Genomic DNA, 27,268 nt, shown 5'->3' with positions numbered 1-27,268 from the left:
GTGTCACTTATCGTTGTGGGCGCGATTGGTCTTCTGCTATCTTGCAAGCCTGCATTTCGGATTAAACTACCGTCCTTGTACTGTTAGCCAGTAACTGTCAAATACTGGCAAAAGACGTGATGTGGTCTACTTAATTTATTGCCTCACAACGATACAATCTGGATCTTCGTCATCACTCTTAGCCAGTTCCCATTGACTCCTTGTCCTGCGAATGTTTCGTTGCGTCCTCCGTCCACTGTACCGCACGCCTGTCGTATTCCCAGCATTTAGGACTTTAGAAGGTCTACCTGGCCCTTGCTGGGCTGAGATGCCAATTTGGCCACCAGTTTGTGTGATGGTTTCTCGAGTAGCTTTATGCACTCTCCTAGCAAGAGTTGGCTTATTGAGACTTCCTGGCGGTCGACCTCGTCGCCCACTTGGTTGATTATCAGATCGGCTACTTGATGTAATAGCTAGGCTTTCTGGGATAACCTGCGCTGTATTCTTTGGCCTTCCACGTAGTGCAGTGGCAACTTTCGGGTCAAGAATTCGTCGGTATGGATCTTGAGATGCCGATTCCCGTAGTCGCCAGCGTGGGTGGACCTCCCATTTAGTGAAACGTGTGTCAGAATCTAGCTTTGCGTAGACTTTATGATAGCATGGGATTCCCAGCTCAATAGAGACCGTACAGTCGTCGTCGCAAAGTCCAATAGAGTCGGGGAAGGGATTCTTCCCCGTCGGCAGAAATTTGCGAGCAATACAGTATTGCTTGTTGATTAACCCAAGTCCTTTCGATGACATGGTTGTTCGTAGTTCACCAAGATAGTTTCCCATCGAACCTAGGTATTGTGGAGCAGTCAGGACATCATCCTGTCCACAGGCATCCTTAAAGGCACGTTCTTGGTCATGTATCATATCCTGCATTGCCTCGACGAGTCGGTAGAGGTGGCTCATGCCATTTAATAGATAGCTTTTGATATTATTGTTGCTTGCTTCTGTGCCGGACGTAACTCGGATTCCGAAGTTACGATAACGACGGATAAAGCAACGTGCCCATTGAGCACTAACAGGCATATAAGTCGAGTAGAGGTATTGTAAGATCGCTCGTTGGTCGTCGAACTCTTTACAAAGATCTCTCCATGCCTGCTCAAACGCTTCCTCAGTCTCGGCATAGAGAACCTTTTTCCACATTAAAACAACGCCTTGGTAAGTATGAGGAATCTTATCACTACTCGACCGATCTTCGATCAGATGCTTATCTGTAGTGCTCAACCCGCCATCCGCCTGTGAGGGAATGTCTTCACTGTCACTAGCGCTAGGGCTAGTAGTACTGTCCTCACGTTGGCCCGTCCACCTAGTCTTCGATTTAAGCAAAACGTTTGAAAGGATATGATGAATACAAAGCTGTTGCTGTGCATTTGGAAACTGATCATTAACGGCAGCTTTCATAGCCTTGTCGAAGTCTGTGATGATGACATCTGGTTCCCTGAGTGAGTGTTTTGTAATGAGCTTGCGAACACTCTCTGCAAGGAATTGGAACCCCTCCCTCCTCTCGTTATCTATTAAGCCAAATGCAGCATTGAACACAGTTCCAAGACAGGTTTGGCCAGTAGCCTGGAATAAAGGAAGCTTGAAGCGATTAGTGTTATATGTGTTATCAAAGCTAATAACCTCGGGGAAGCGCTTCCACATCTGTAGACAGTACGGAAAGGTCCAGACAAGACCAAGCAGTCTATCTGGATCATCATCGGCCCATTTCGCGATGTATGGGATCTTCTTCTCATCAAAGAGTTTGATCAATGCCGCAGTAGGTGTATAGCCATTTAGCTTCTCTCGGTTAATGAACGAACGGGCATTATAGATATCCTTCCGCAGGAGTGTTGTATCGGGGAATTGCTCCTCAACCATAGCAGCTACATCACTGGCTCGAATACCCGCGCGACGGCTTGCTGACTCGATGGTTGCTTTAACTGGTGTAGTAAGGCGGCGGTGGGAAACATGCGCAGATGGCGTAATACTCCGTTCATGGTTATGCTGGTGATGTTTCGGGTCTCTATGTTGTCGAAGAAGCCACTTGCCTTCCTCTAGGGCTTCAGCAATTATCATCCATTTGCAATCACACTTCCGAGACCTTCGGGTTCGAAGACCAGAACCCCCCGAGGCCCGAGATTGTCCAAACCGGTCGCATTGAATGGAGTACCTAATCAACCGTCCCTTATAGGAATATTTATTCCGCCGAATAATACCAAATCCGTTCTCCTTTGCAAATGCGTTGGTTGTTTTAAAAAGAACTTCGGCCGAGGGCGCTGGGTCGCCAGGGATTATTGGGTTCGGAATTGGCTCCGGGGCGGGAGATAGAGACTGTCGCATAGGCGAGGAACTAATATTTTCGGGCGTCGGTGATATTCGAGGAGGTTGTGTGGGTGACCTACGAGGTGGAGAGTACGGTGGAGGAGAGTCATATGCTTCGAAACTTAATGGTGACCATCCCCATCTCTCTCGCCAAGCTTGTACACGTTCGTATGATCGAGCAAGGTCTACAGTTAGCCTTCGACCTTCGCCGGTAACCTCTCGTACTATGCGCATTGCGGACTCGAACTCGGCTCTTGTCCTTGTTGGGAGATGCTGGGCGGATGGGGGTGATTCGGGAGGTTCAGAGGCGAATGGATCAAATTCTGGGCCTGGTATAAGCGCTCTGACTCGCTGGCTCCATCTTTTTCCACGGAAGAAGTCATTTTGAAGATATATCTCATAGTCAGATCGAAGGCCCCATGCAGGCTCATGGCGGCCCTGTGAACCATGGGGGTGTGGGAGACTTGAAAGTGTTTGCGGGAAAGAGGCGAACAGGTTATCGAGTGCATTTTCGTCCCCGAGGCCGTAGAACTGACCGATACTCGTAGCAGAGCTACTCGCGGATTGTGGTCGGTCTTCAACTGTGGAAGGACTAGATCTGCGTCGCCGACTGGATTTGTGTCGCTTTCCTCTTTGTGATTGATCACTGGGACTAGGGCTCCGCGACCTGCGAGGAGGTGTGCGAGGCAAAGACATTGACGTCTTGAGAAGAGAACAAGATTGTAGTGAAAGAATTGGTCGCTATCTCTACAGCATAGGGTGCCGTATTATGGTTTATTAAAAGCTACGAAAATGAAGAAAGCAAGCTCGAGGGGGTCGCCCCGACTGCGCGACCACTGGGTTGCTGCGTAGTAGCTTAGCCGAAATGAAGTAATTTACACAGAAGCAAGGTTAAAATGGCCCAGGTACTTGCGGCTGAGGTGGCAGAATCCAGCGTCGTTAACAGAGACAATGCGACCAATCAGAAGTGGTAAAAGTCATGCCCGTGTAAGAGTCATGCCCGTGTAGCCAAAGTGTCATGCCCGTGTAGCAATTCCCATATTATAACTACTATATATTTAGTAAATATAAGCTTTTTAATAAGTTTATACTTATAAATAGTATTAGTTAAGAAGTTACTACTTTTAGTAGTAGTATTATACTAATTATAGTATAGTATATTAATAATACTTATTTTATTAAGCTATAATAAGTACTATATATACTTAGCTTATTTATAAATTTATTATTTATTAAGATATTTATTATAAGACTTAAATTTATATATAAGTAAAATATAAATAGTAGTTAAGTTACTTATAATAATAGTATAATTATTTAAGGTATAACTTATAGTAAGTTTTATTACTTAAAATACTTATATATAGAGATAATATATTACTAAAATATCTTTAATATTACTAATAACTTTATTACCTTCTTTACTATTAATACTATTAATAGTATATCTTTATATATTCTCTATCTTTATATAAGTTATCTTAACTATACTAACTATATTAAGCTAGCTAAGTATTTAGATATTTAAATTACTAGCAAAATTACTAACTTTTATAAAGCTTATATAGCTAAAAAAAGTTAAGTAAAGAATACTTAAAGTATTACTTATAAAGCTTTTAACTATAGCTAGTAATAAATAGCTAATTTAAATAGTTTAATCTCTTTATTAATACTTATAGAAAAGTATTATTACTTTCTAATTATTAATAACTTTACTAAGAAGCTAAAAGTCTACTTACTTTAAGAAAAGTCTTAAGTAAGTATTTATATATAAGTAGATATATTAATAGTAAAGACTTAAACTTATAGTAAAGTATAGTAATATAAACTAAATCATAAGAGAGAATTTAAAAATACTATTTTATTAAACTTCTTTACTAGTAAAAGTATTAAATTAAAATAAATAATACTATACTAACTAAATTAAAACTTTATAAAGTAAATATATCTTACTATTTAAAATAAAGTTTATACTATATTTTATAATAGTAAGCTTTTAAAAAAGCTTTAAAAAGAGATTCTATAAGTAGTAGTATATATATAAAAGTACTTTTTTTATAGTACTCTTAAAGAGATAATACTACATAAAGCTTAAACTAGTATTAAGCTTTATATATACTATTTATACTAACTTAGCTATAAAGCTTATAAGCTAGTACTAAAAGCTAAGTACTTTAAAAAGCTAAATAATTATATATACTTATACTTTCTAGTAAGCTATAAAGCTAATAATATTTATTACTTATAGAACTTAATTAGTAAGCTTATAAAGTAAGCTAAGAAAGTTGCCTTTAATAAGTAGATATATATAAATATTAAAGTAAAATTTAAGCTTCTTTAGTAAAGTATAAATTTACTAGTACTACTTTATATAAAGAAAATTCTACTACTAAAGCAGCTTAAGAGATATTTTATACTTAACTCTATAGCTATATTAATAATTAAGCATCTTGCTAATTATTTTAAGAAGAGAACTTAGAAGAGAATCTAGCTTAATTAGTAATATAAGACTTAGAAGGGGATTTAGCTTAATTAGCAATATAAAACTTAGAAGAAGATTTAGCTTAATTAGTAATATAAAACTTAGAAGAAGATAAAAGCTAGCAATCTGCTAAATAAGCTACTAAATAACTTATTAGCATACTACTTAACTTTATTATAAAAGCAAAAGAATAATATACTATAGAAGAGTAATATACTATACTTTAAAATAACTTTTTAAGAGCTTTTCTTTATAAATAAACTATAAGAAATACTATTAATACTAGCTAATATAATACCTCTACTAGCTGCCTACTTAACTATACTAAATAAAGTAATAAAAAAGAAAGAGCTTAAGTTTTATAAGAAAGCTTAGTAGCTATTAAGCTAGCTAAAATAAAGAAATATAATAATAAAGAAATATAATATACTTATAAAAAATAAAACTTTTACTATAGTAAATAAAGAAGAGTTATAGTATATATTTAGTAGTAAATAAGTCTTTAAGGTAACGCTTAGCTTAACTAAATAAGTTAAATAATATAAAGCTTACTATATAGTATAAAGCTTTAAATAAAAGTATAGTATTAATTATAATAAAACCTTTACCTTTATTATTTAATAAAAGACTTATAAGCTACTATTTATACTAGCTATAATATTAAACTAAAAAATTAAATAAATAAATATTAAGATAGTTTTTCTTTATAAACTTATTAGTAAAGTTATTTATATAGAACTTCTAGAAAAGTTCTAGTAGTAAAGTAAAGTTTAGTTACTAAAGAAAGTACTTTATAGCTTAAAGTAAGTACTAAAAGTATAGTTTAAAATACTATTAGTAGAACTTACTTTCTATAAATTTAAATAATTAAAATATAATAAAGCTATATTTATTAAAGAAAATATAATTATTAATATATATATAAATAACTTACTATTCTTTAGACTTAATAAATAAGTAATAATAGTAGTAAAAAAGAAGCTTAATATAAAGTTTAAAATAATTAATATAAATATAGTAACTTTCTTTTTAAGTATAATTATAGTAAGAAATTAAGCTTATTAAACTATTTTACTTTCTTAGTAGCTATACTTAAAGAAGTTACTAAGATAACTTAAGATAAAAAGTATAAAGCTTTAATATATCTTTATAAATATATTAAAAACTCTTAAGCTTTATATAAAAAGTAAGAAGTATAATAAAGAAAATAAGTTACTATATTAATATATACTTAATATATTAATATTTATAATAATTAGTACTTAAGTTAACTTTATATATTTAGTAGCTAAACTAAGCTACTTTATAACTAACTTTTTTAATAAGTATTTCTTAATAGTAAAGTAAGTACTAAGATATATTAAATATGTATTAAACTTACTACTAGAATTAAAATATTATTAAGTATTTTAATATTAAATAAGCTTATAATTAAAGTAACTTTAAGTTAGTTAACTACTATATTTTTATTCTAGCTAGTATTATAATTAGCTAGAAAAGTAAGAAATAAAATATAGTAGTAATATTAAGTATAAAGGTAAAATATATTAAACTCTTTAGTATAAAATTAAAAGTAGTTTATTTAGAGAGCTTAATTAAAGAGATTTATAAGCTATAAGTACTACTTTTACTATATACTAATAATAATAGTACTATAATAATATTAAATAATACTAAATTCTATAAGTAAATAAAATATATATAAATATAATATTATAAAATTAAAAAGCTTATTTAAAATAATATAGTAAAAGTTAGCTAAATACTAAGAGAGTAGAACTTAGCTAACTTAGAGATAAAAATACTACTATAACTTAAACTAGAGAAATAGTTAAAGAAGGCAGACTTATATAGAAAAGAAAGAAAAGTTACTAGAAAGAAAAATAATAGTAAAGAAAGCTATATTAAAAATTACTAAACTACTAAAGTTACTAAAAGCTACTACTTTTTTTTCTATAAAGTTTTAATAAAAGTAGTAAGAAAAAAGAGTACTATTACTAAAAGCTTTATAATAAGCCTCTATAACTATATTAAGAAGAAGTATTAAATTTCTATAGCTAATTATAGTTACTTTAGCTAGGTAGAAAGGTAGATAGTACTTTAGAGCTTATACTGCCTACAATATATACCTAAGTATTCTATACTTAACATACTATACAAGCGTGCAATACATACAATTCTAACACTAGTTATAAGCACAGAGCGTGGACATAAGGGGCTTTTTATGTATAGATACAGCGATGCAATTTAACGAGAGAAACTATCTATTTTGTACCCGACCCGGTCGCATATCCTATTCTACTGCAGGTGTTTGTATTAGCATAGCGACGATTATTCGAAATTAGAGACTCACAATTAAGCAATCTGACGCCCCCTCCTTCGCCCTTAGTCATGGTTGACTGTTGCGTCGGCATCTTGCGTGCCGCCTTTCCTTGTTGGCAGAGGCACTCATCCTTTCACGGATTATAGTCATGGGCGAATATTGACGCAAATGTAACGTGGCTGTCGCTTAAGTGCGAGAGGACGACTGTCGACCCTGCTTAGCCTTGTGACCCGATCCGAACTGGTGGTAACACCGGCGCCGACATGTCACGGCAGCCGAGGTTGTTGACGGCGATGAAAGGCGTTCGCATCTTAGATCGAGGGGAGGGTGCCGAGCACTTGGTCTTGGAGGAACTGCGTTTGCCGAGCACCCGTACTCGGCTCACTCGTATGCAGTATATGAAGATGGACTCTGGATTGCTGATGGGGATATGTCGCACAAAGAACGGCGTAGATGGCCAGAGGCCCGTCTTTTGAAGCGTGTCGACGCCCTCAATCTTGTCACAGATCGGGTCGGACTGCCATACGGTCTAGTCGATTACTATGGTGCAACAATAGACGTGGAACCTGCACGGGCTGGGAGGATCAAGAGGATGGCCGTCACGCACCATGGACGACATCGATCCACGTCTTCTCGGAACGTTTCATCGAGACTCTTACGGCCCAAGCCCATATCTCAGTGACTTCCCCCCGAGTGTGGGTGCACACTCCGTTCGCGAGGATCGCGAAGGAATAATTCGTGTCTCGACACCACCACGACCTATCGACTCGTGCCTCGGAGCCGCGTCTCACACGCCATACCAGCAAGTGGACTGGGCCGGCCAGATGAGAAGTCTCCATAAACTTCAATCGACATATATAAGCCCCTTGTTCGTCGTCGATCCAGCTCGGTCCTCCAGAGTCCAGCCAAACTCCCATTCATCCACGTACACACATTCTCGCATCCTCCAACGACGCTTATACTCCCCCACCAGCCGCCACCATGCTTTCTCCCAAGTCCATCATCCTCGTGTCCTGCGTCGCACTTTCTGCGGCGGCGGCGGCGGCGGCAGTCCCGCCCCCCAACTACGTCGATCTCTGCTACGCCGACATCACCAACCTCGACGCCGACGTCAAGAGTCTGACCGCCAAGGTGGACAGCTTCAACGGCGACCTGGTCTCGGTCCTCCCCCAGCTCCCGCTCGCCCTGCAGGCCGTGGTCGCCACGGCCGCCGCGGGCCTGCACTCCTCCTTGCTGCCTCAACCTCTCCCGGCGGCGGACCTGCTCCGCCTCGCCGGCCGCGTGAACACTACCATTGCGGCAGACATACCGGCCGCTGTGAACGCCTTTGTCGCCAAGGAGTCGGCCTACGAGAAGGCCGGGCTGAAGACGCCTGTTCTCCTGGGGCTGAGGCTGTTCCTGCCCTTGTACGAGCGGCTCGCGAACAACATTCTCGACCGGGTGCCCGCCGATGCTCCCAAGGACCGTGTGGACGTTCTGAAGAGCGATGTCCAGGGCATCATTGACTCCTTGTTGAAGGGTATCCGGGCGTATGAGTAGGTTGAGGCGAGGCGAGGCACGGCGCCGCAGCTGGGCCACGGAGCGTCGCCGCATCGCGTGGCTAGATGTATCGTCGATTCACTGGGCCTCATAGATTTTCAATGAAATTTGATTGATATGTTTAGTTCTCGTGGCGCGGGTGCTCTGGCCTTGTGGTGTGCAGTTTATCGGCAAGGCCACCGTGATACTACACGCCGCTTGCTGCTGGCTGGACGGGGGATTCGGCGCAAGTATCTCGCAGTATCTTGCCAGTTGCACTTTTTATGCTTTGAATGTACGGGTTTCTCATGGTCCGTCGGCCACGTGTCTACAACAATGTGTCTGTGTCTGTGGTGTTGAACGACCGGGGGGCCAAGGGGGCTTCGTCTGGGCAAAGACTTGAATGCTTTGGTTAGAACGACATTAGTCGTGCTGCGCGGCATTTTGCTGTGCCTATAGTTACATTCTTTAAGTAAGAGAGACTTTCAATAGTCTTACTAGAAAGGAACGCAGGCAGTTAAACACACAACTGAACTTACTAGCTTTCTTGAAAAGCATACCTAGGTTCGTCGACAGCAGGGCTGCAAGCTTTGGAATTTGTGTTTTTCTAGCTGGATTGAACTTTTTACTTGCTTCATATTCACTCTGACTAAACTTTCTCAAAGTATCTCGGTCTATTACGATGGCGCCAGACGAAAATGGCCGAGAAGGGCAATGTAGAGGAAACCGTTCGAGACGTCTGGCTGGCATGAGTGACAGTTTAGAGCTTGCACCACAACTGCCTCGGAGCCTCGCCTGCCACGCCAGGGCTCTGAAAGGGGGTGAAAAGGGCGGTGCAATCTGCTGACAGGGACGCTTGCACGCCAAGGTCTTGGGATAGAATGCCCTTGACGTAAACCATGCCTGCTGAGTTGCGGTAGCCCCTCGGACGCTCTGGACTTGAACAGCCTGCAAACTCGCGCTGCTTGTTGTTACGGCCTTGGGGACATGTACAGGGATCAGGAGCTTCCAGGCGGTCAATGACCTCTGCGATGGCGTTTTTGATGTTGTCCCCGCGGAGGGGCCAAGGGGAGCTCTCTGGCTTCCCGGATGAGCCGGTCAATCTCTCGAATAATGTGAGAGCTCTGGGGCAGTTTGATGCCCCAGAATCAAGGAATGGACTTGGTAGCCGCCGCCCGGTAACCGTGCAGGAACTTCTCCAAGTGGTCTTTGGCCAGGTTCCGGGCATGGTTGAGGGCTGCCGATTCAAGCCTCTGCCTTGGTTGGCATTTGCTGTGCGCTATGGCTGCGCAGAGGTGTCGTCTGAGCCTGGGCTGCATATGTGCCATGACTTGTGTAGTGGCCATGTTGAACTGTGCCGAAGCAGCCTTGTGGGAGGCGTGAAAAGTCGCCAGACAGCTGCCATGTATGGTACAGAACGAGGAGTTGGTGAGCTGAGAGCTTCTTCTTGACGGACGCGGCAAACTCGTCGGACGCGAAGCGATCCAGCATTCTCCCCCAGCTGTGCTCCCACCCTCGCATGCCCTTCTCCCTGAACACGCTGGTGTCGAAGAGCGCCCTCTGCTCGGCCAGCTGGTGCATGGCGTCGGCCAGCGACTCCAATGGTTGTATTCCCACGGCGATTTCCCAGAACCCAGAGACCATTAGAGCGTCTTCGACAAAGCGTAGCGCAATGTGGCCAGCGCTGACGTGTCCCCTGTGCATCTCGTCCGCAAGCTCGACGGCGCAGCCTGTACCGGGCACGACCGCGGCCTTGTCGAGGACGCTGGCGTTGCTTGAGAATACGTCCGCCACCGCTTCGCCGTAGACCGCGAGGCCGGCACCCCCTAGCATGCCCTCGCCGACCTTGGCCGTGAGGCTGGCGATTCCTTCGCCGCGTGGCGGCGTGCTGAGCTCTTGCTGGCGGCCGTTCAGATCGCCATATGATGGTTGTGATCTGCGGCGCTGTCATACTAATTCTCCGAGGAGACTGTCGAAATCCTCCTTGGACCGTCGCTCGGCCATCTCTACTAGTTCGTCTCGGCCTGCCTCTTGGCCTTTGGCAGGCGGCGCCTCGGCCGTAGGGCCATACTCCTTGGTTTGGCGGCTGACGCAGTCCACGGCAGCCCGTCGGCAAAGGACAGAAGAGTCCACTGCATGTCCGGCTGGCGGGTCATGGCTTTGCTGGCCCCAGGACGGGCCTCGCTTCAGCTCTTCCTCGGATTGCCCGGGGCCTTGCTCGTCCGGCCCAATGATGGTTCCCGTCTGCGCATCGTAGCGGCCGATTCCGAACCGAGGAATGTCAACTCCTTCCTTTGAATGTATCGTGGCGCCAAAACGTTTATTTTCATACTCTGTCACCTTGTTGGGGAAATCCTTGGTGTCAAACAGAGAAATCATGTTGTTTTCGAGTAGCTCCTTTATTCCATCCGCGGCCCATGTGACGCAGCACTCGGAATTGCCGCTTGGCAGTTGTACCTTGGAAAGCACCTCGCTCAGATTGTCAAGCGACACTCCACTGGGTGTCGTGCCGATTCTTACGCGTGCGAGCAGCAAGTCTTGCCCGAGTGGGTTAACCTCCCTCCTCTCATACCTGAAACCTTGCCCTTCAGTGATGGCATGAAACATGATGGAGTCCTTCAGCCTTGTATCGATTGCTATCTTGGCCAATGGACCCCGAAACATGTAACTACGTCTGGGGTCGGCGGCGGACGACCTGATGGGGCTGCGAACATTCGTCACGTACCGCTACTCCGTATCCTGAGCGATATCCGTGGGCTCGTGTCGTCAGGAAGAAGCGTCATTCTGGCAAGTCGCTGGGCTGGGTATAAGAGGCTTTGTACGCCGCAGGTGAGTTGTTGCGAGAGAGCAAGAAAAGAAAAAGACACGTCACGCCTCACACAAGGGCCTCACTTGGCAGTGGACTGGAGAATTCCGTAGAAGCCAGTTTATTTACATCTTGTGCCTGTGTGTCTGTATGTGCAAAGCAACTAGTTAAGTGGGGCCCCTTCACGTGGTTTAAGCCGCCCTCGCTTAAAAGGTAAAAGTTGTTAGTGCCGGTTTCAAATCGATGTGGGGCTGCCGGCCCCCAATGGGAGCCCGAACAGCAAAAGCTTAAATTGTTGGCGCCTAAGCTACCATAGACTAGCCTGATCGGGCCGTCGCGGGTGCCAGGCGCGGGCATAGCCGGGCTTGAAAGCCAATGAGAGACGGTTTCAAAAAAGAGCACAGGGGGCAGCAAAGTCCCTGATTTTCCGAAAAACACTCATCAACATGAGCCGCGAATGTATTCCCCGGTTATTTTACCCAGATTATGCATGCTTGGGTCGTTGACAAGTACTGCTAGGAATGAGCCGAGTTACACACCAAGGTCCCCATGCACCCGTGAAAAATCGTAGGCGCCGTGGCATGCCCTTTTCTGTCCAGCCCATCTCAGACTGAGACCCCGAAGGGCGGCTCTTGTGAGCGCCTTGTTAGCATCTTGTTAGCATCGATAAATAAATCATGTCCACACGTCTGCGTGTAGGTATTGGAAGGCAAGCGGAAGCCTGCCTACGTGCCGTTTTCAGCGTATGCCGGCCATCTTTTGATCCGCTTTAGTTAATAAATAAATCGCAAGGCGTCCGGCGCAAGGCGCAGATATGCTAGCTAGTCCCAGGGCAAAGTGGCCGGCGGCATCGCAAAATCAGTCGATGGAGCGAACTGAAAACAACTTGCAAGTAAAATACAACTACTGACGATAACAGTATCCGATTCATAATACGTCACTGCTTCACCGGCAAGCCTCAAGGTTGAACCTGGATGATCTGAAAACAGTATTCATCGGCTGTATGCTATTCAGAAAGTAGGCTGCCGCCGAAATAAGACAACATAAACTGTTCTGACTCGTCATCAAAAACTTGCCGTCGAGATGATTGAGTAAGAATTGCAAGGGACCAGCACCCCTATCCGCACCAGGTTTGTCGTGAAAGGCGGCGACAGCATGTCCGTCTCCCGCGCAGGTCGCTCATTTGGCAAACGTGACTTCCTGAACATCATGCTTCTGTCCATTATGAAGAAGGAAGAAGCTGGTCTTGGCTGAGCCCTGCACCATATTGATCTCGAACCTCTCGTCATACCAAAAGCTGCCGTTGCGCTGATGTTTAGGTAGCCCATCCTTGAATACGATCTTGAGAGTGGCCAAAGGTCTCGCAATATCTTGAACGAGCGTCAGACGAGGTCGTCTAGCGTACCAAGGCATAGAGACGCGGGAGTGCAGATACACGTACCGGGACTGGGATGAAGCGGCGAGTCCGGGTAGTCTGGAGGATGCTTGCCCTCGTAGGCAAAGACCTCGCTCACGATCTCAAGACGGTCTTGCTTGCCTCTTTTGGCTTCCTTCAACCACCGTAGCTTGAAGAATTTCGGCTCATCCTCTCTCAGCTCAGTTCCCTTGGCATTATCAGCAACCGATGATGCGCCGTTTAGCGGGCAAGCATACGAATAAAAAGGGGGACACGCACTTGGTGGACGAACCATTCCATCACTGGAATCATTGTGGCGCCAGACGAGTCTCTTCTACTAGTTACGCTGTCAGTCAATCGCTTCAATGTGTACAAGCACGTGGACCTACAAGTCGTGATTGCCCAAGTGTTTTTTAGGGTCGTATGTCACGTATCGGATGACGCCAAAGTGCGCCGGGGACAGCTTTGCAGGGACGTCTGCCATGATGATGCCCGGGTCGAACTCGTCCTTGTAGTCAGTTTCCTGGCTGACTTTGCCTGCCGCTATTGCGTCCGCACGTCTCTTCTTGAAGGCCTTTGCGCGGCCGTAAATCAGCGCGCCTCGGACAATTGCGAGTGCGCTAATTGCATGCATGTTAGCCGTGACGAACGCCGTTCCACGCCAAGTACGGCCGCCTACCTCTCATGTATGGCATGGACAAACACCGAGCTGTCCTTGCACATTCTCTCAAGACAGGTCCTCAGGTAGGCGTTGTTGCCAAACCCACCGGCAAGCAAGACGGCCGTCACTGTCTCACCCTGGTTGACAGTGAGGGTGATTTGGTCTCGGACGAGGACCTGGATTCTCTCGACGACGGGGTCAAAGATCTTCTCCCGGATATCCTTACCCGAGATTCTAATCATGTTATTCGGAATCCCTGTATTTTCTCCCAGCGCGTCTGTTTCGCGGCAGAAATACCCGTCGTCACTACCGTCAAAGTGAGGCTTGACTTCCTGCTCAAACCACTTGTCCACCGACGATTTCAACCATCGCATTTCCCGGGCACCCCATTTCTTGACGTGGCCCTGAAGCCGCTTCTTGAGGTAGTCTTCGAAGATCCTGTTGAGGAAGCTACTTCCGCAAAGGCCGCCCGAAGCCCTCGCCACTTGCAGCAGCGAGACGGTCGGCTTCAGCGACAGGACGCGATACGAAGACAGATCGACCGTCCTGTTGTTTCACGAGCACGGCGGTCAGACCTGGGCTGTAACTGCTGCTGCCGCTGCTGGCGGTGTATATCAGGATGCAAGGGATCACTGCACGGGAAGGGAAAACAACGTACCCTCCTCCGGCGTCGCAGATGACGCACGTATCACCTTGGCGCAGCCCCGTGTTGCGCATGTTGGTCAAGGCGTATATGCCCGCGGCTTCAGGCTCCGTGATAAACTGAAGCTTTCCCTCGTCGTCGCCGGCGAGCTTGAGTGCTCTCTGGGCACAACGCGCCGTGGTCTGCTTCGCCCTGTCGCTCCACATGGCCGGTATAGTCATGATGTACTCCTTCTCGACGGGCACGCTCTCGCCCCGGAAGAGATTGTCCGCGAGATACTCGTCGACGGCGTTGCTGAGCCTCTTGAGGTAGTGGATCACGAGTCTCTCACAGTCTTCCCCCTCGACGGGAGGCAGAGCCGTCGAGCTCGGGTACATGTGCATGAAGTCGGATTCCGCGGCGAGGCTTTCTTGAGCCTCGCGATGCAGCCCGAGCTTGAACCACTCGTGCAGTCTCTCGCCTGGCATGAGCGACCTCGACGCCCCGTGGCCCCATTGGAACAGGCCGCTGGTTCCGCCGTTTTCATACTTTAAGACGCTTTTTTTTTTTTTTTCCATTTGTCAAGGTCAGCCTGTGCTCGACGACGTTTGTGCCGAAACGAGCACTTACGTCGGGACGGGTTTTTCTTGAACGTTGTCCCATTTCGAGACGATATTTTCGTTGCTGGGCTGCAAGATGGTCACCACATCAGAGTCTAGAATCCAGACCAGGTGTCATGACTTTGTAGCACTTCCGTTACTTACGTCCGCGACGTTCATGTAAGCCACGTAAGAAAACGTCGTGCCTGTGGACACGGAGAAACCCATTAGACCTGGCGTGAGACCCTGCAGCACACGAGCCGATCGACGTTACCAAAATCAATCGCGACGAGGAACTTGTCGGTCCCTGCAGCGGATGCATCCTGCCTGCTCGAGTTCCTCGGCCGGAACGACGGCGAACTGGAGCTGAACGAGGCTGATTTGGCCGGCATCGTAGCTGGAACAGGTTGAATCGACGCTGCCTCTGTGCTGGCTCGGGGCCGAGAGGCAGCGAGCAGAGGCCTGGCGGCAGAAGCGGCGAGGGCTTATAAAGTGAACCCTCAGAGCCTCACGAGTGGCCGTGCTGACGGGTAACATTTTTCAACAGCATGGTCCGGTGTACGCCTAGCAAAGCAACGCCCGGTGTCAGCTTCTGGGGGGTGCTTTGTGCGACTCTGTCAAAGACGACGAAATGTCAGTCTTGGTTCGACGCGTACGCGTGGTCCAGACAAGGCAAAGGCAGACAAAGAAGACAAGTCAGGAACGGGAACCACCCCGGCACCGAGTGAGCACACAACCACCACGACTGCGGACGTCCAGGCAGGGCAGGGCAGACGTTCAGAATAGAAAGGAGATCTGAGGGGGTTTGCTCCGGACTGAGCCCGCACAGCCGTGATGCCGCGGTGTCACCCACGGGCTACAGCCCTGGAGGCTCGAGGAACGTCGACGACACCACCTCGGAGACGAAGGCCTGTTTGGGCCTCCTGCATGGCGAGTGAGGGCTTTTCTACAATTGGCCGCCGGACTTTCGTGGCGCTCCCTCGACTCTGGTGCCAGCCAACTCCCGACTGCGTGTCAACGGCTTCACTCTGCCGTCGGGCTCGCACCGAACTCGCCAGTGAGTCCATCACTCGATCCGGGAACCTGATGCGCGTTGGGCCCGTCTTCACCGACATCTGAGATGTTCTTAAAGGCGAAAGGCTGGAAGGTTTCTTGACCCTTGGGCACCGCAACATTCCCATTCCACAGCCACTTGGATCCTCACAAAATTGCCCGAAAAAAACGAAGCCAAGCCGAAAAATGGTCAACGAGGACGACGTCGAGTCGCAGCGATCCCATGGGCAGGACGAGCTGCGGGAGCGGTATGACCGTCTCATGCGAAGGCTGATGACGCTCCAGGGACGAAAGGAAAACGAAACCATGGCAGACAGCGAGGCCAGGAACAAGTTTCAGGGGCTGCAGCAAGCCATCTCCAACTGGGCCAACAAAGTGCGACAGGATCTCCTGAGGACCGGCAAGCTGGACTTTATCCTGAGGGCGGTGGACAAGGGCGACAGTCACGTCATGAGAAAGCTCTCGTCGCTCTTCTCTGCGAACCTAGACGCGGACGCGAGCCCGAACGGCCCTCATGCCGGCGAGTCCGACGACATGGCGTGGGCTCAGTGGCTGGGGCGTCATCCCAGGGCCATCAACGTCGTGCTCTCGCTGGGTGTGTGGTCAGGACTGCAGAAGTACGTTATGTGCAGGCCGTTCCCCGTCGGGATCGACGCCTACTTGGAGCAGATGTTCAACGAGGCCATCGACGCCATGGACGAAGGTGAGTGGATTTGCAAGTCCCAGACCCCCTCCCCCCTCCCCCCTCCTCCGGGGCAGGCACGCCGTATGACTACGTACTGACTGGTGAAATGCTCGGCAGAGAGCGTCCAGGGGTGGACGTCGCAGACCATGAAGGCACTGTCCAGGACGGGCGTGTTTGACGCGGAGAGGAGCGCGCAGGTCAAGTCGATATCGGCCAAGATGTGGCGTGCTCTGCATGCGTGGCCGCTGCAGCACTTCTCGCGCAGCTCGAAGCACTATCAGGGTCTGAAGGGCTTGGTCGAGTCCGCGGCCGACTTGCACCGCGACCTGAGGTGCTCCTGGGACAGGTTTGACCTGGTGTACCCGCGGGACCTTGTTCGCGGCCCGCTCCCCGACGACGTCTCGCACTGGCACCTGTTGAACATCTCGCAGTTTCTGTCGCTCTCAGGCAGGGAGGACAGCGAGGGCGCGCTGCTTTGTCTGTATCCCGGGCTGGATCGGCACCTCACCGATAACAAGGCCACTAGCGACATTTGCAAGCCTACTATCCTGGTGTACGATGGTGACGACGTCAAGAGCATGGAGAGCTTCCATCCTGCGCGAGGCTCGCCACCAAGCCGTCGACGACATGTCGAGTGGTCTGCGCAGAAGAGCAAGAAGGCGGGTGCCTCGACGAAGCGATCCGGGCGACGTGACAGGAGAAAGGACGCGAGAGACGAGAGGAGAAGCTCCAGGAAACGGACCAGCTCCAAGCGGAGGAGCAGCAAATGAGGGAGTTCCAAGAGCAGAGTACGTTAGGCGGGAGCCGGAGTCACGGAGCCGTGACAAGCCAGAGACGCCCGGGCAAGGGCTCCAAGACACCGCCAGAGGCAGCTGGAGGGTCCATGGACAGAGGCGCTATCTGGCTCCCGACCCGGGCCCGGAGTCTCCGGCGGTTGTGACGGTGGAGGAGGAGAAGCGCTCCCACGACGACGACTTCTCGTCCCCGTCAACAGCGTCTAGGGGGGACTCGGACTCCCGGTCAGCTACTACGGCGGACGAGGGGTGGATAAACTAGGCGTCGAGGGAAGGACATGTTCAAGTTTAGTGTTAGACGTGGGATCATGGCGTCAGACGCCAGTCCTAGCATGAATACAGAATGTCGATATGCCAGCAAGCCACGGTGCTCAACCCCGCCACGCAAGTCACACTGCCCCCGGTCCCAAGCTACCATCGACGGCCTGGGTCGACACGAGACCCGCGCCGGCTTGCCTCTCTCTGTTCGTCACCTACGATTATGCCGGGGTCGTAGGCCATCTCGGGCGAAACGGGTGGCGTAGGCAAGTCGTCTCGAACACGACGTCCATCTCGGCCGTCCCTCCCATCCCGTCCATCCCGCCCGTCTCTTCCGTCTCTTCCGTTTTGTCCGTCCCGGCCATCGCGTCCGTCTCTTCCGTCACGTCCATCACGTCCGTCACGTCCGCCTCGTTCACGTCGGCCGTCTCGTCTTTCATATCTTGGCCTCGCAAAGGTCCAGCAGCAGCCCCCTTCCAGCACGTCCTTGTCGCCCGTACAGCTCGGGCCGCAGCAGCAGAACCACAGTAAGCCGAGGACCAAGAGGCCAAGGAGCACACCGACGATTATGAGGGCCGTCTCGGAAGAGTTGTTGTAGCTGCTGTCGTTTTCGCCACCGCTCGCGGGAGTCTGTGGCGTCGGAGTCGGCGTCGGCGCTGCAGTAGGGAAAACTCGGGGCTGCTTCTCTGAGACGGTGCCGAGGACGACGGTTGTATACCTGGTCGTCGAGTCCCTCACAATTGTGAGAGTGACGTGGTACGGGGAATTATTTTGGGCTTCTCTGGGCAAGACATTGGCGACTGGCTGTGAAGATTGCTGCACCCGGGATATGATCATACTACGGGCGAGAAGGAGAGCAACAGCACGAGGCCTCAAAGGGGCTCACTGGGACCAGGGCCTCGGCAGCACAATGGCCGAAGAAGACTGAGAAGATGCTTTGCGTCTACTCCGTACTCCGTAGACGAGAAACGATGCAGGATGGGCCTCGATGAGGCTCTTTCCTCACACCCGGCCACCACCCGGGACAATCCAGATTGTTGGTAGTCATGTGTTCCCGTACGCCAAGTCCAGGACTTGGAGAGAGATCGGGGTTCCGGAGGACAAAGGTGTGCCACACCTCAGGAATTTGGAATCCCGCCGACAAGGCAGCACGCAGCGAGACGGCGGTGGATGGGAAAAGGCCATCTGACACTGTCGGGATCCTGGGGGTCGCAAGCCGCGCACTACTTGGCGTTGCCGATTTGTTTGCAAATGGGTTCCGGGCAATTGGCTGTTCGGAACTTGGGAGATGCTAGCCCGGGGAGTTTCCGTAGTTGCGGCTGCTGACGCTTTGGAAGCCGAGCTCTTTGTCGGAGCTCAAGGCGTCATGTAGGCAAATCAGCCAGGCGTATTCCAAGAGCAACTGCTGACACGCCGTCTGGTCGCCGTTTAACAGTACGAAACTTGCTAGGGACGGTCCGGCCCTCAATACCAGTTGGCTCGTTAACTACTACCAAGCATCGAGGTACGGAGTACAGAGCGAGTGCTACATTAGCACACTTGCATGTCCGCTTCCAGAACCGGCGTGTCTCGGACCGGAGAGGACTCGTGGCTGAAACAATGCGTTTGTACGGCTCTGTACAGAGTAAGAGACGTGCTCCTCGGCTGTCGTCGTCAATGTGACAGGAATCAGCGTGGCGTCGGCAGACCACGATCCAATCGCCCACCCGCTGACTTGGTGTGAAAGAGTATTGTCTGCAAGGCGACCATGCGGTCCAAGTTGACGAGCAGAGGTGAAGTCGTCTGCGGCCCGGAAACCCAGTAATACTAACTACTCCTTATTCGTCAGTCTGACTGGGGTTTGTATGTGAGCCGTCTCGCCGACTTTGGCTTTCTGCATGGACGATGACGCGTTCCCTCGCCCGGATCAACTGCCGAGCCAACAAGTTGCGTTTGCCATTGGGCCCCGGTCCGGGCTGGCTCAAGTCGGATGGCACAGAGAAACTTGTAAGGCTGCAGCGGCTTCAGCCAAGGTTGTCATCGTGCAGCCTCTTCAGAAAGGGGATGTAAGCTGAGTGCCAAAATGGGAGCACACGATTCCTTATGGGCAGACACCCGCCGTCTGCCCGTTTGACGGCGTCTCCGTTATCCGATTGAGTGTGTCGTGGCGTGGAAATGGCTGGCTGCGAACCCTGACTGCCCTCAGTTTTCGTGGTTATTCCATCGTCATCGTCATCGTCTGAATACATGTCTTGCAGCACCAACTTTCGGTATTGATGCTACTACGGGCACATTGGCTCCTATACCAACATTTACACGGTGGTCCCCTTGTTGACGGGCATGGACTTGTCATTGACCATCTTTCTACTGATGTGGAACGTATTGCCGCGGCAGCTGGGAAGAATAGCACGGCGAGCCCTTCTTAATCTCCGGAAGGTCATACGAGAGCGCCAGTTGCTACGAGCTTGCCGAGTGTCGACGCCATAGTCCTAATCTTATAACGGCCATGGCGACACCACAGGCACAAGACGAACACTATCTCTGACTTGATGGATTGTAGACTAGCCTAGCGAGACTCACATGTAAGCAAGTTTACTACTTTAGATGCGACATGTGCTAGTCATTACAGAGGCCAATTTTATCAACGGGAACGTTCGAGTCTCATGACAGAACCAAAAGTTCTGCAGCAAGCCCTTCACGCTAGAGAAAACCTAAATATCTACCGAGGAGCTTACCATTGCCCGTAGAGACGGGCAAAGACAAGCCATTTTACCTTGAAACGCAGGGCAAACAAGTTCCAGGAAGCATTTGGTCAAATGTAGTCGTTGCTGTTGCTGACCCTGCCCCCTGACCCCCAAAGATGGGAATTGCTACACGGGCATGACACTTTGGCTACACGGGCATGACTCTTACACGGGCATGACTTTTACCACTTCTGATTGGTCGCATTGTCTCTGTTAACGACGCTGGATTCTGCCACCTCAGCCGCAAGTACCTGGGCCATTTTAACCTTGCTTCTGTGTAAATTACTTCATTTCGGCTAAGCTACTACGCAGCAACCCAGTGGTCGCGCAGTCGGGGCGACCCCCTCGAGCTTGCTTTCTTCATTTTCGTAGCTTTTAATAAACCATAATACGGCACCCTATGCTGTAGAGATAGCGACCAATTCTTTCACTACAATCTTGTTCTCTTCTCAAGACGTCAATGTCTTTGCCTCGCACACCTCCTCGCAGGTCGCGGAGCCCTAGTCCCAGTGATCAATCACAAAGAGGAAAGCGACACAAATCCAGTCGGCGACGCAGATCTAGTCCTTCCACAGTTGAAGACCGACCACAATCCGCGAGTAGCTCTGCTACGAGTATCGGTCAGTTCTACGGCCTCGGGGACGAAAATGCACTCGATAACCTGTTCGCCTCTTTCCCGCAAACACTTTCAAGTCTCCCACACCCCCATGGTTCACAGGGCCGCCATGAGCCTGCATGGGGCCTTCGATCTGACTATGAGATATATCTTCAAAATGACTTCTTCCGTGGAAAAAGATGGAGCCAGCGAGTCAGAGCGCTTATACCAGGCCCAGAATTTGATCCATTCGCCTCTGAACCTCCCGAATCACCCCCATCCGCCCAGCATCTCCCAACAAGGACAAGAGCCGAGTTCGAGTCCGCAATGCGCATAGTACGAGAGGTTACCGGCGAAGGTCGAAGGCTAACTGTAGACCTTGCTCGATCATACGAACGTGTACAAGCTTGGCGAGAGAGATGGGGATGGTCACCATTAAGTTTCGAAGCATATGACTCTCCTCCACCGTACTCTCCACCTCGTAGGTCACCCACACAACCTCCTCGAATATCACCGACGCCCGAAAATATTAGTTCCTCGCCTATGCGACAGTCTCTATCTCCCGCCCCGGAGCCAATTCCGAACCCAATAATCCCTGGCGACCCAGCGCCCTCGGCCGAAGTTCTTTTTAAAACAACCAACGCATTTGCAAAGGAGAACGGATTTGGTATTATTCGGCGGAATAAATATTCCTATAAGGGACGGTTGATTAGGTACTCCATTCAATGCGACCGGTTTGGACAATCTCGGGCCTCGGGGGGTTCTGGTCTTCGAACCCGAAGGTCTCGGAAGTGTGATTGCAAATGGATGATAATTGCTGAAGCCCTAGAGGAAGGCAAGTGGCTTCTTCGACAACATAGAGACCCGAAACATCACCAGCATAACCATGAACGGAGTATTACGCCATCTGCGCATGTTTCCCACCGCCGCCTTACTACACCAGTTAAAGCAACCATCGAGTCAGCAAGCCGTCGCGCGGGTATTCGAGCCAGTGATGTAGCTGCTATGGTTGAGGAGCAATTCCCCGATACAACACTCCTGCGGAAGGATATCTATAATGCCCGTTCGTTCATTAACCGAGAGAAGCTAAATGGCTATACACCTACTGCGGCATTGATCAAACTCTTTGATGAGAAGAAGATCCCATACATCGCGAAATGGGCCGATGATGATCCAGATAGACTGCTTGGTCTTGTCTGGACCTTTCCGTACTGTCTACAGATGTGGAAGCGCTTCCCCGAGGTTATTAGCTTTGATAACACATATAACACTAATCGCTTCAAGCTTCCTTTATTCCAGGCTACTGGCCAAACCTGTCTTGGAACTGTGTTCAATGCTGCATTTGGCTTAATAGATAACGAGAGGAGGGAGGGGTTCCAATTCCTTGCAGAGAGTGTTCGCAAGCTCATTACAAAACACTCACTCAGGGAACCAGATGTCATCATCACAGACTTCGACAAGGCTATGAAAGCTGCCGTTAATGATCAGTTTCCAAATGCACAGCAACAGCTTTGTATTCATCATATCCTTTCAAACGTTTTGCTTAAATCGAAGACTAGGTGGACGGGCCAACGTGAGGACAGTACTACTAGCCCTAGCGCTAGTGACAGTGAAGACATTCCCTCACAGGCGGATGGCGGGTTGAGCACTACAGATAAGCATCTGATCGAAGATCGGTCGAGTAGTGATAAGATTCCTCATACTTACCAAGGCGTTGTTTTAATGTGGAAAAAGGTTCTCTATGCCGAGACTGAGGAAGCGTTTGAGCAGGCATGGAGAGATCTTTGTAAAGAGTTCGACGACCAACGAGCGATCTTACAATACCTCTACTCGACTTATATGCCTGTTAGTGCTCAATGGGCACGTTGCTTTATCCGTCGTTATCGTAACTTCGGAATCCGAGTTACGTCCGGCACAGAAGCAAGCAACAATAATATCAAAAGCTATCTATTAAATGGCATGAGCCACCTCTACCGACTCGTCGAGGCAATGCAGGATATGATACATGACCAAGAACGTGCCTTTAAGGATGCCTGTGGACAGGATGATGTCCTGACTGCTCCACAATACCTAGGTTCGATGGGAAACTATCTTGGTGAACTACGAACAACCATGTCATCGAAAGGACTTGGGTTAATCAACAAGCAATACTGTATTGCTCGCAAATTTCTGCCGACGGGGAAGAATCCCTTCCCCGACTCTATTGGACTTTGCGACGACGACTGTACGGTCTCTATTGAGCTGGGAATCCCATGCTATCATAAAGTCTACGCAAAGCTAGATTCTGACACACGTTTCACTAAATGGGAGGTCCACCCACGCTGGCGACTACGGGAATCGGCATCTCAAGATCCATACCGACGAATTCTTGACCCGAAAGTTGCCACTGCACTACGTGGAAGGCCAAAGAATACAGCGCAGGTTATCCCAGAAAGCCTAGCTATTACATCAAGTAGCCGATCTGATAATCAACCAAGTGGGCGACGAGGTCGACCGCCAGGAAGTCTCAATAAGCCAACTCTTGCTAGGAGAGTGCATAAAGCTACTCGAGAAACCATCACACAAACTGGTGGCCAAATTGGCATCTCAGCCCAGCAAGGGCCAGGTAGACCTTCTAAAGTCCTAAATGCTGGGAATACGACAGGCGTGCGGTACAGTGGACGGAGGACGCAACGAAACATTCGCAGGACAAGGAGTCAATGGGAACTGGCTAAGAGTGATGACGAAGATCCAGATTGTATCGTTGTGAGGCAATAAATTAAGTAGACCACATCACGTCTTTTGCCAGTATTTGACAGTTACTGGCTAACAGTACAAGGACGGTAGTTTAATCCGAAATGCAGGCTTGCAAGATAGCAGAAGACCAATCGCGCCCACAACGATAAGTGACTGCAATTCATGGTGATGTAGGAGCTTGTTAGTGAAGTTGGCTACACCGCCTTTCCGAGGAAGTATCTGTGGGGCCAAGAAAGTATGCGACCAATCAGAAGTGGTAAAAGTCATGCCCGTGTAAGAGTCATGCCCGTGTAGCCAAAGTGTCATGCCCGTGTAGCAATTCCCTATAATATATATAATAGCTAGTAGTACTATTAAAAATTTAGTTAAGGCTCTTACTTATTATACTTTTTTTATTATTAATCTTAGTATTTATAATAATAAATTTATTTAGAGAGGTTATAAAGTAGTTTTTTAAGTTCTTTAGCTAAGTTAAGAAGGCTTTAGTATTAACTTAAAGATTTATATTAATATTATAAACTATAAGCTTCTTAGTTAACTTAGTAGTATACTATTTATTCTAAATATTATACTTATTATTACTATAATTACTAAGTAATAGTAGCTAACTATAAATACTATAGACTTTTTAATAAAGTTTTTTATAGTTACTAAGTTTCTAGAGTTTTATTTACTTTTAAAGTAGCTAATTTAACTTAGCTATATTTTACTAGTATTTACTATTAATATTAAACTAAGTAAAATATATAGAGAAGTTATTAACTATATTATTATTAGTATTTTTAGAGATCTTTCTTTTTATTTAAAGTCTTTAGTACTTATCTTAAGCTAGCTTTATTAATATATTAAGAGAGATATTAATACTATTATTAATACTTATAATTTTATATTATTAAAATACTTAAAATTTAAAAATACTAAAGGTATTACTTAAGTTACTAAGAAACTATAGTTAATAAAGCTTATTAAGTATTTTCTAGTTTAGCTATATATACTTAAGCTTATAAAGTTATTTCTTAAAGACTTAAATAAAGTTTTATATATTATTATATTTTTATAAAGTATTTATAATAAGCTTTATAATAACTTTATTAAGAATATTTACTTCTTACTATTAGCTTATTTTCTAGAAAATTTTATAAGCTTTATAAGCTTTTATTTTCTTTTTAACTTTTTCTACTATATATAGTAAGTATTATTTATAAATTCTAGCTAGAAAGTTAAAGTTTTATTTTTATTAATATACTAATTACTATATATACTTATTTTAAATAATAGTAAAGTAAAGTTTATTTAGTAAAGTTAGTTAAAATAACTTATTAAGAATTAAGATAATATACTTAGCTATAGTAGTATTTTTTAGTACTTTATTTTACTTAGCTTAGTTATTTAAGCTTTTAAGCTTTAGTATTAAAGTATAATTTAAGCTATTTCTATAAACTTTAGTAATAAAGCTTTAAATATTAAAGTTATTTAAGTCTAGCTTTAGTATATTATTAATAATATTAAGCTTACTATTAGTTCTTTTAGTTCTTAATAAAGATATTACTTATAAAGTATTTAAATATTAAATTAGTAGAGTTTTAATAGTATAAAAATACTATAGTAAAGTCTAATTAAAAAAGTATATACTTAAAGGTTAGAAAGCTTAAAGTCTACTAAAGTATTTTATATATTTAAGTTTCTAGTTACTATAAGTTTCTAAAAAGTATTATATATATTAAAAAGTTATTTAACTTTAAAGTTATTATATTTTACTTTTAGCTTTTTTTAAATTTAAAGATATATTATTATTTAGTAGTAAAAGCTTTTTATTAGTAATAAGAAATTAATTAATAAAGATATCTTTTTAATTATAAAGGTTAACTTTTAAAAGAAATTTAAAGCCTTTATTAATACTTAGAAATAAAATACTTAAAAATAGTATTAAACTAGTAGATATATTTAAAGTTATAAAGAAAGTACTTTAATACTAGAAATAATATTAAAAATTACTTAAGCTAGTACTACTACTATTTATATATATAACTTACTTAAGTTTAGAATTAATTTTAGTAGCTAGAATTTCTACTAGCTTATCTTAGTTCTCTTTAGTAATAAATAAAAAGCTCTCTAAGTAAAAGCCTTTACTTTAACTTACTATTATAAACTTATAATATTATAGTTCTTTAGTATTAATAGTATTACTAGTACTATTAAAAGTTATATTGCTATTTATCTTAGAAGTGTCAGCGGTAGATACTGCCTACTATAAAAAACATCTATAAAAACAAGGGAAACAGCTATAACACACAAATTGCCTACAAGGAACGTTTGCATACATTTTGTATGCAAGGATTTAATATACTTTATGCCTATATTTCTTTATATATATAAATAAAGTTAAAAGAGGAATACTAGCTGGAATTTAACAAAAAGACTAATAAGCTATAAAGGCTAAACTACTTTATAGAAGGAAATAGCTACAAGAGTTATTTTAAGCTACTAAAGCTTCTATATTTGCCTAATCTAGCAGCTCTACTATAGAATTTACCTATAAATAACTCTCCTTCTCTCTAACTAGATAGAGAGGAAATTAAGCCTCTATAACTATACTCTTTAATATATACTATTATATATAATTTTATACTATATCTAAAGTTACTTCTATTATACCTTAAGAATCCCTATTATCTTATACTTAGTAATTAACTAGATTATATAAGCTCTATCTATTATTTATTATATTATAAAAAGTTCCTTAATTAGCTAATAGTTATAAGCCTAGTTAACGCAAGCTCTACGCTACGCACTATACTTTATTAGAAATACGCTATTTCTGTTTAAGCTTAGTGCTAAACCTCTAACTAATTAAAATTTAGTATTTAATTAAGCAACCTACCTAGGACCTACTTAGGACCTACTTTTCTAAACTTTATTATTATTTAATAGAATTTGCGCTTATTTAACTAAGCTTTTATATAACAAGCTATTTACTATAAAAAGAAGCGATTTCTGCATAGAAATCTATGTTAATTTACTATATTAACAAAAACGCTATTTAAACTAGCAAAAACGTCTAAAAATACTTTAAAATTACTATATATCATTAAAATAGAATTTAACGCTATAGAGGCTTTCTAAAGAGTTACCTTAACTAGCCTAACTAATTAGTATAAATAGATTTCTATTATTAAAAAATTTACTATTAGCTAGAATATTTAGAACTATATTAACTTTAATATTAAGTATACTACTAATAATACTAGGCTTATAAGGCCTAAAGAGCCTAGCTATAAGAATATTAACGCTATAGCTATATATATTGCTGACCTTGCTAATGCTAACCTTAAAAAGCTAGATATTGCAAGAGCTAGCTATTAAATTTAGCTCTAGCTATATCTAGCTTATTAAAAAGCTATATATAATATATAGAGCTATATAATAAGTATAGTTAGTTACTATTATAATACTATTTTAATAGAATTTAATATAGCTATATAACTAAAGCTATTAAAAGATTAAATTAAGCCTATATCTTAGGATCATAAAAAAGAGGTTCTAGAAACTTATAGAGCTTTATTAAGAGCTTCTAATAGAACTAAAATTAGGACCTAGATTATAAATTACTAAAAAGCTCTTATAAAGGCTATTTAGCTTAATTTACTAGATATAAAAAGTCTAAGACTTACTATTAACTTTTTATT

The 27,268-nt window shown here is 45.1% G+C and overlaps 7 protein-coding genes across 7 annotated transcripts; 3 read left to right on the top strand and 4 right to left on the bottom strand.

Annotated features, from left to right (window-relative positions):
- Positions 1–266: 266 nt before the first annotated feature.
- MAM_01180 (uncharacterized protein) lies at positions 267–1,887 on the bottom strand (the record flags this gene model as incomplete). Its single annotated transcript, XM_040819979.1, has 2 exons — positions 267–436; positions 669–1,887. 2 exons carry the CDS (start codon positions 1,885–1,887, stop codon positions 267–269), a joined length of 1,389 nt encoding a protein of 462 aa, XP_040681467.1.
- A 6,230-nt stretch (positions 1,888–8,117) lies between these two features.
- Positions 8,118–8,675, top strand: MAM_01179 (Cell wall galactomannoprotein; the record flags this gene model as incomplete). The annotated part of the gene is made up of 1 exon (XM_040819978.1): positions 8,118–8,675. The coding sequence occupies one exon, from the start codon at positions 8,118–8,120 to the stop codon at positions 8,673–8,675; it is 558 nt and encodes a 185-aa protein (XP_040681466.1).
- A 1,224-nt stretch (positions 8,676–9,899) lies between these two features.
- Positions 9,900–11,261, bottom strand: MAM_01178 (uncharacterized protein; the record flags this gene model as incomplete). Its single annotated transcript, XM_040819977.1, has 2 exons — positions 9,900–10,553; positions 10,608–11,261. The coding sequence occupies 2 exons, from the start codon at positions 11,259–11,261 to the stop codon at positions 9,900–9,902; spliced, it is 1,308 nt and encodes a 435-aa protein (XP_040681465.1).
- Positions 11,262–12,639: 1,378 nt separating this feature from the next.
- On the bottom strand, positions 12,640–15,130 carry MAM_01177 (Heat shock protein Hsp70; the record flags this gene model as incomplete). Its single annotated transcript, XM_040819976.1, has 9 exons — positions 12,640–12,830; positions 12,902–13,064; positions 13,136–13,193; positions 13,246–13,476; positions 13,536–14,063; positions 14,176–14,697; positions 14,770–14,828; positions 14,904–14,944; positions 15,013–15,130. 9 exons carry the CDS (start codon positions 15,128–15,130, stop codon positions 12,640–12,642), a joined length of 1,911 nt encoding a protein of 636 aa, XP_040681464.1.
- An 847-nt stretch (positions 15,131–15,977) lies between these two features.
- On the top strand, positions 15,978–17,246 carry MAM_01176 (uncharacterized protein; the record flags this gene model as incomplete). Its single annotated transcript, XM_040819975.1, has 2 exons — positions 15,978–16,494; positions 16,594–17,246. The coding sequence occupies 2 exons, from the start codon at positions 15,978–15,980 to the stop codon at positions 17,244–17,246; spliced, it is 1,170 nt and encodes a 389-aa protein (XP_040681463.1).
- A 435-nt stretch (positions 17,247–17,681) lies between these two features.
- Positions 17,682–18,365, bottom strand: MAM_01175 (Collagen triple helix repeat protein; the record flags this gene model as incomplete). Its single annotated transcript, XM_040819974.1, has 1 exon — positions 17,682–18,365. The coding sequence occupies one exon, from the start codon at positions 18,363–18,365 to the stop codon at positions 17,682–17,684; it is 684 nt and encodes a 227-aa protein (XP_040681462.1).
- A 3,486-nt stretch (positions 18,366–21,851) lies between these two features.
- MAM_01174 (uncharacterized protein) lies at positions 21,852–23,472 on the top strand (the record flags this gene model as incomplete). Its single annotated transcript, XM_040819973.1, has 2 exons — positions 21,852–23,070; positions 23,303–23,472. 2 exons carry the CDS (start codon positions 21,852–21,854, stop codon positions 23,470–23,472), a joined length of 1,389 nt encoding a protein of 462 aa, XP_040681461.1.
- Positions 23,473–27,268: the final 3,796 nt, after the last annotated feature.

This window comes from Metarhizium album (assembly GCF_000804445.1).
Source record: "Metarhizium album ARSEF 1941 chromosome Unknown scaffold_2, whole genome shotgun sequence".
NCBI classification, from domain to species: domain Eukaryota; kingdom Fungi; phylum Ascomycota; class Sordariomycetes; order Hypocreales; family Clavicipitaceae; genus Metarhizium; species Metarhizium album.
The sequence above is the reverse complement of the archived record's forward strand: the minus strand, read 5'-3'. Positions and strand labels throughout refer to the sequence as shown.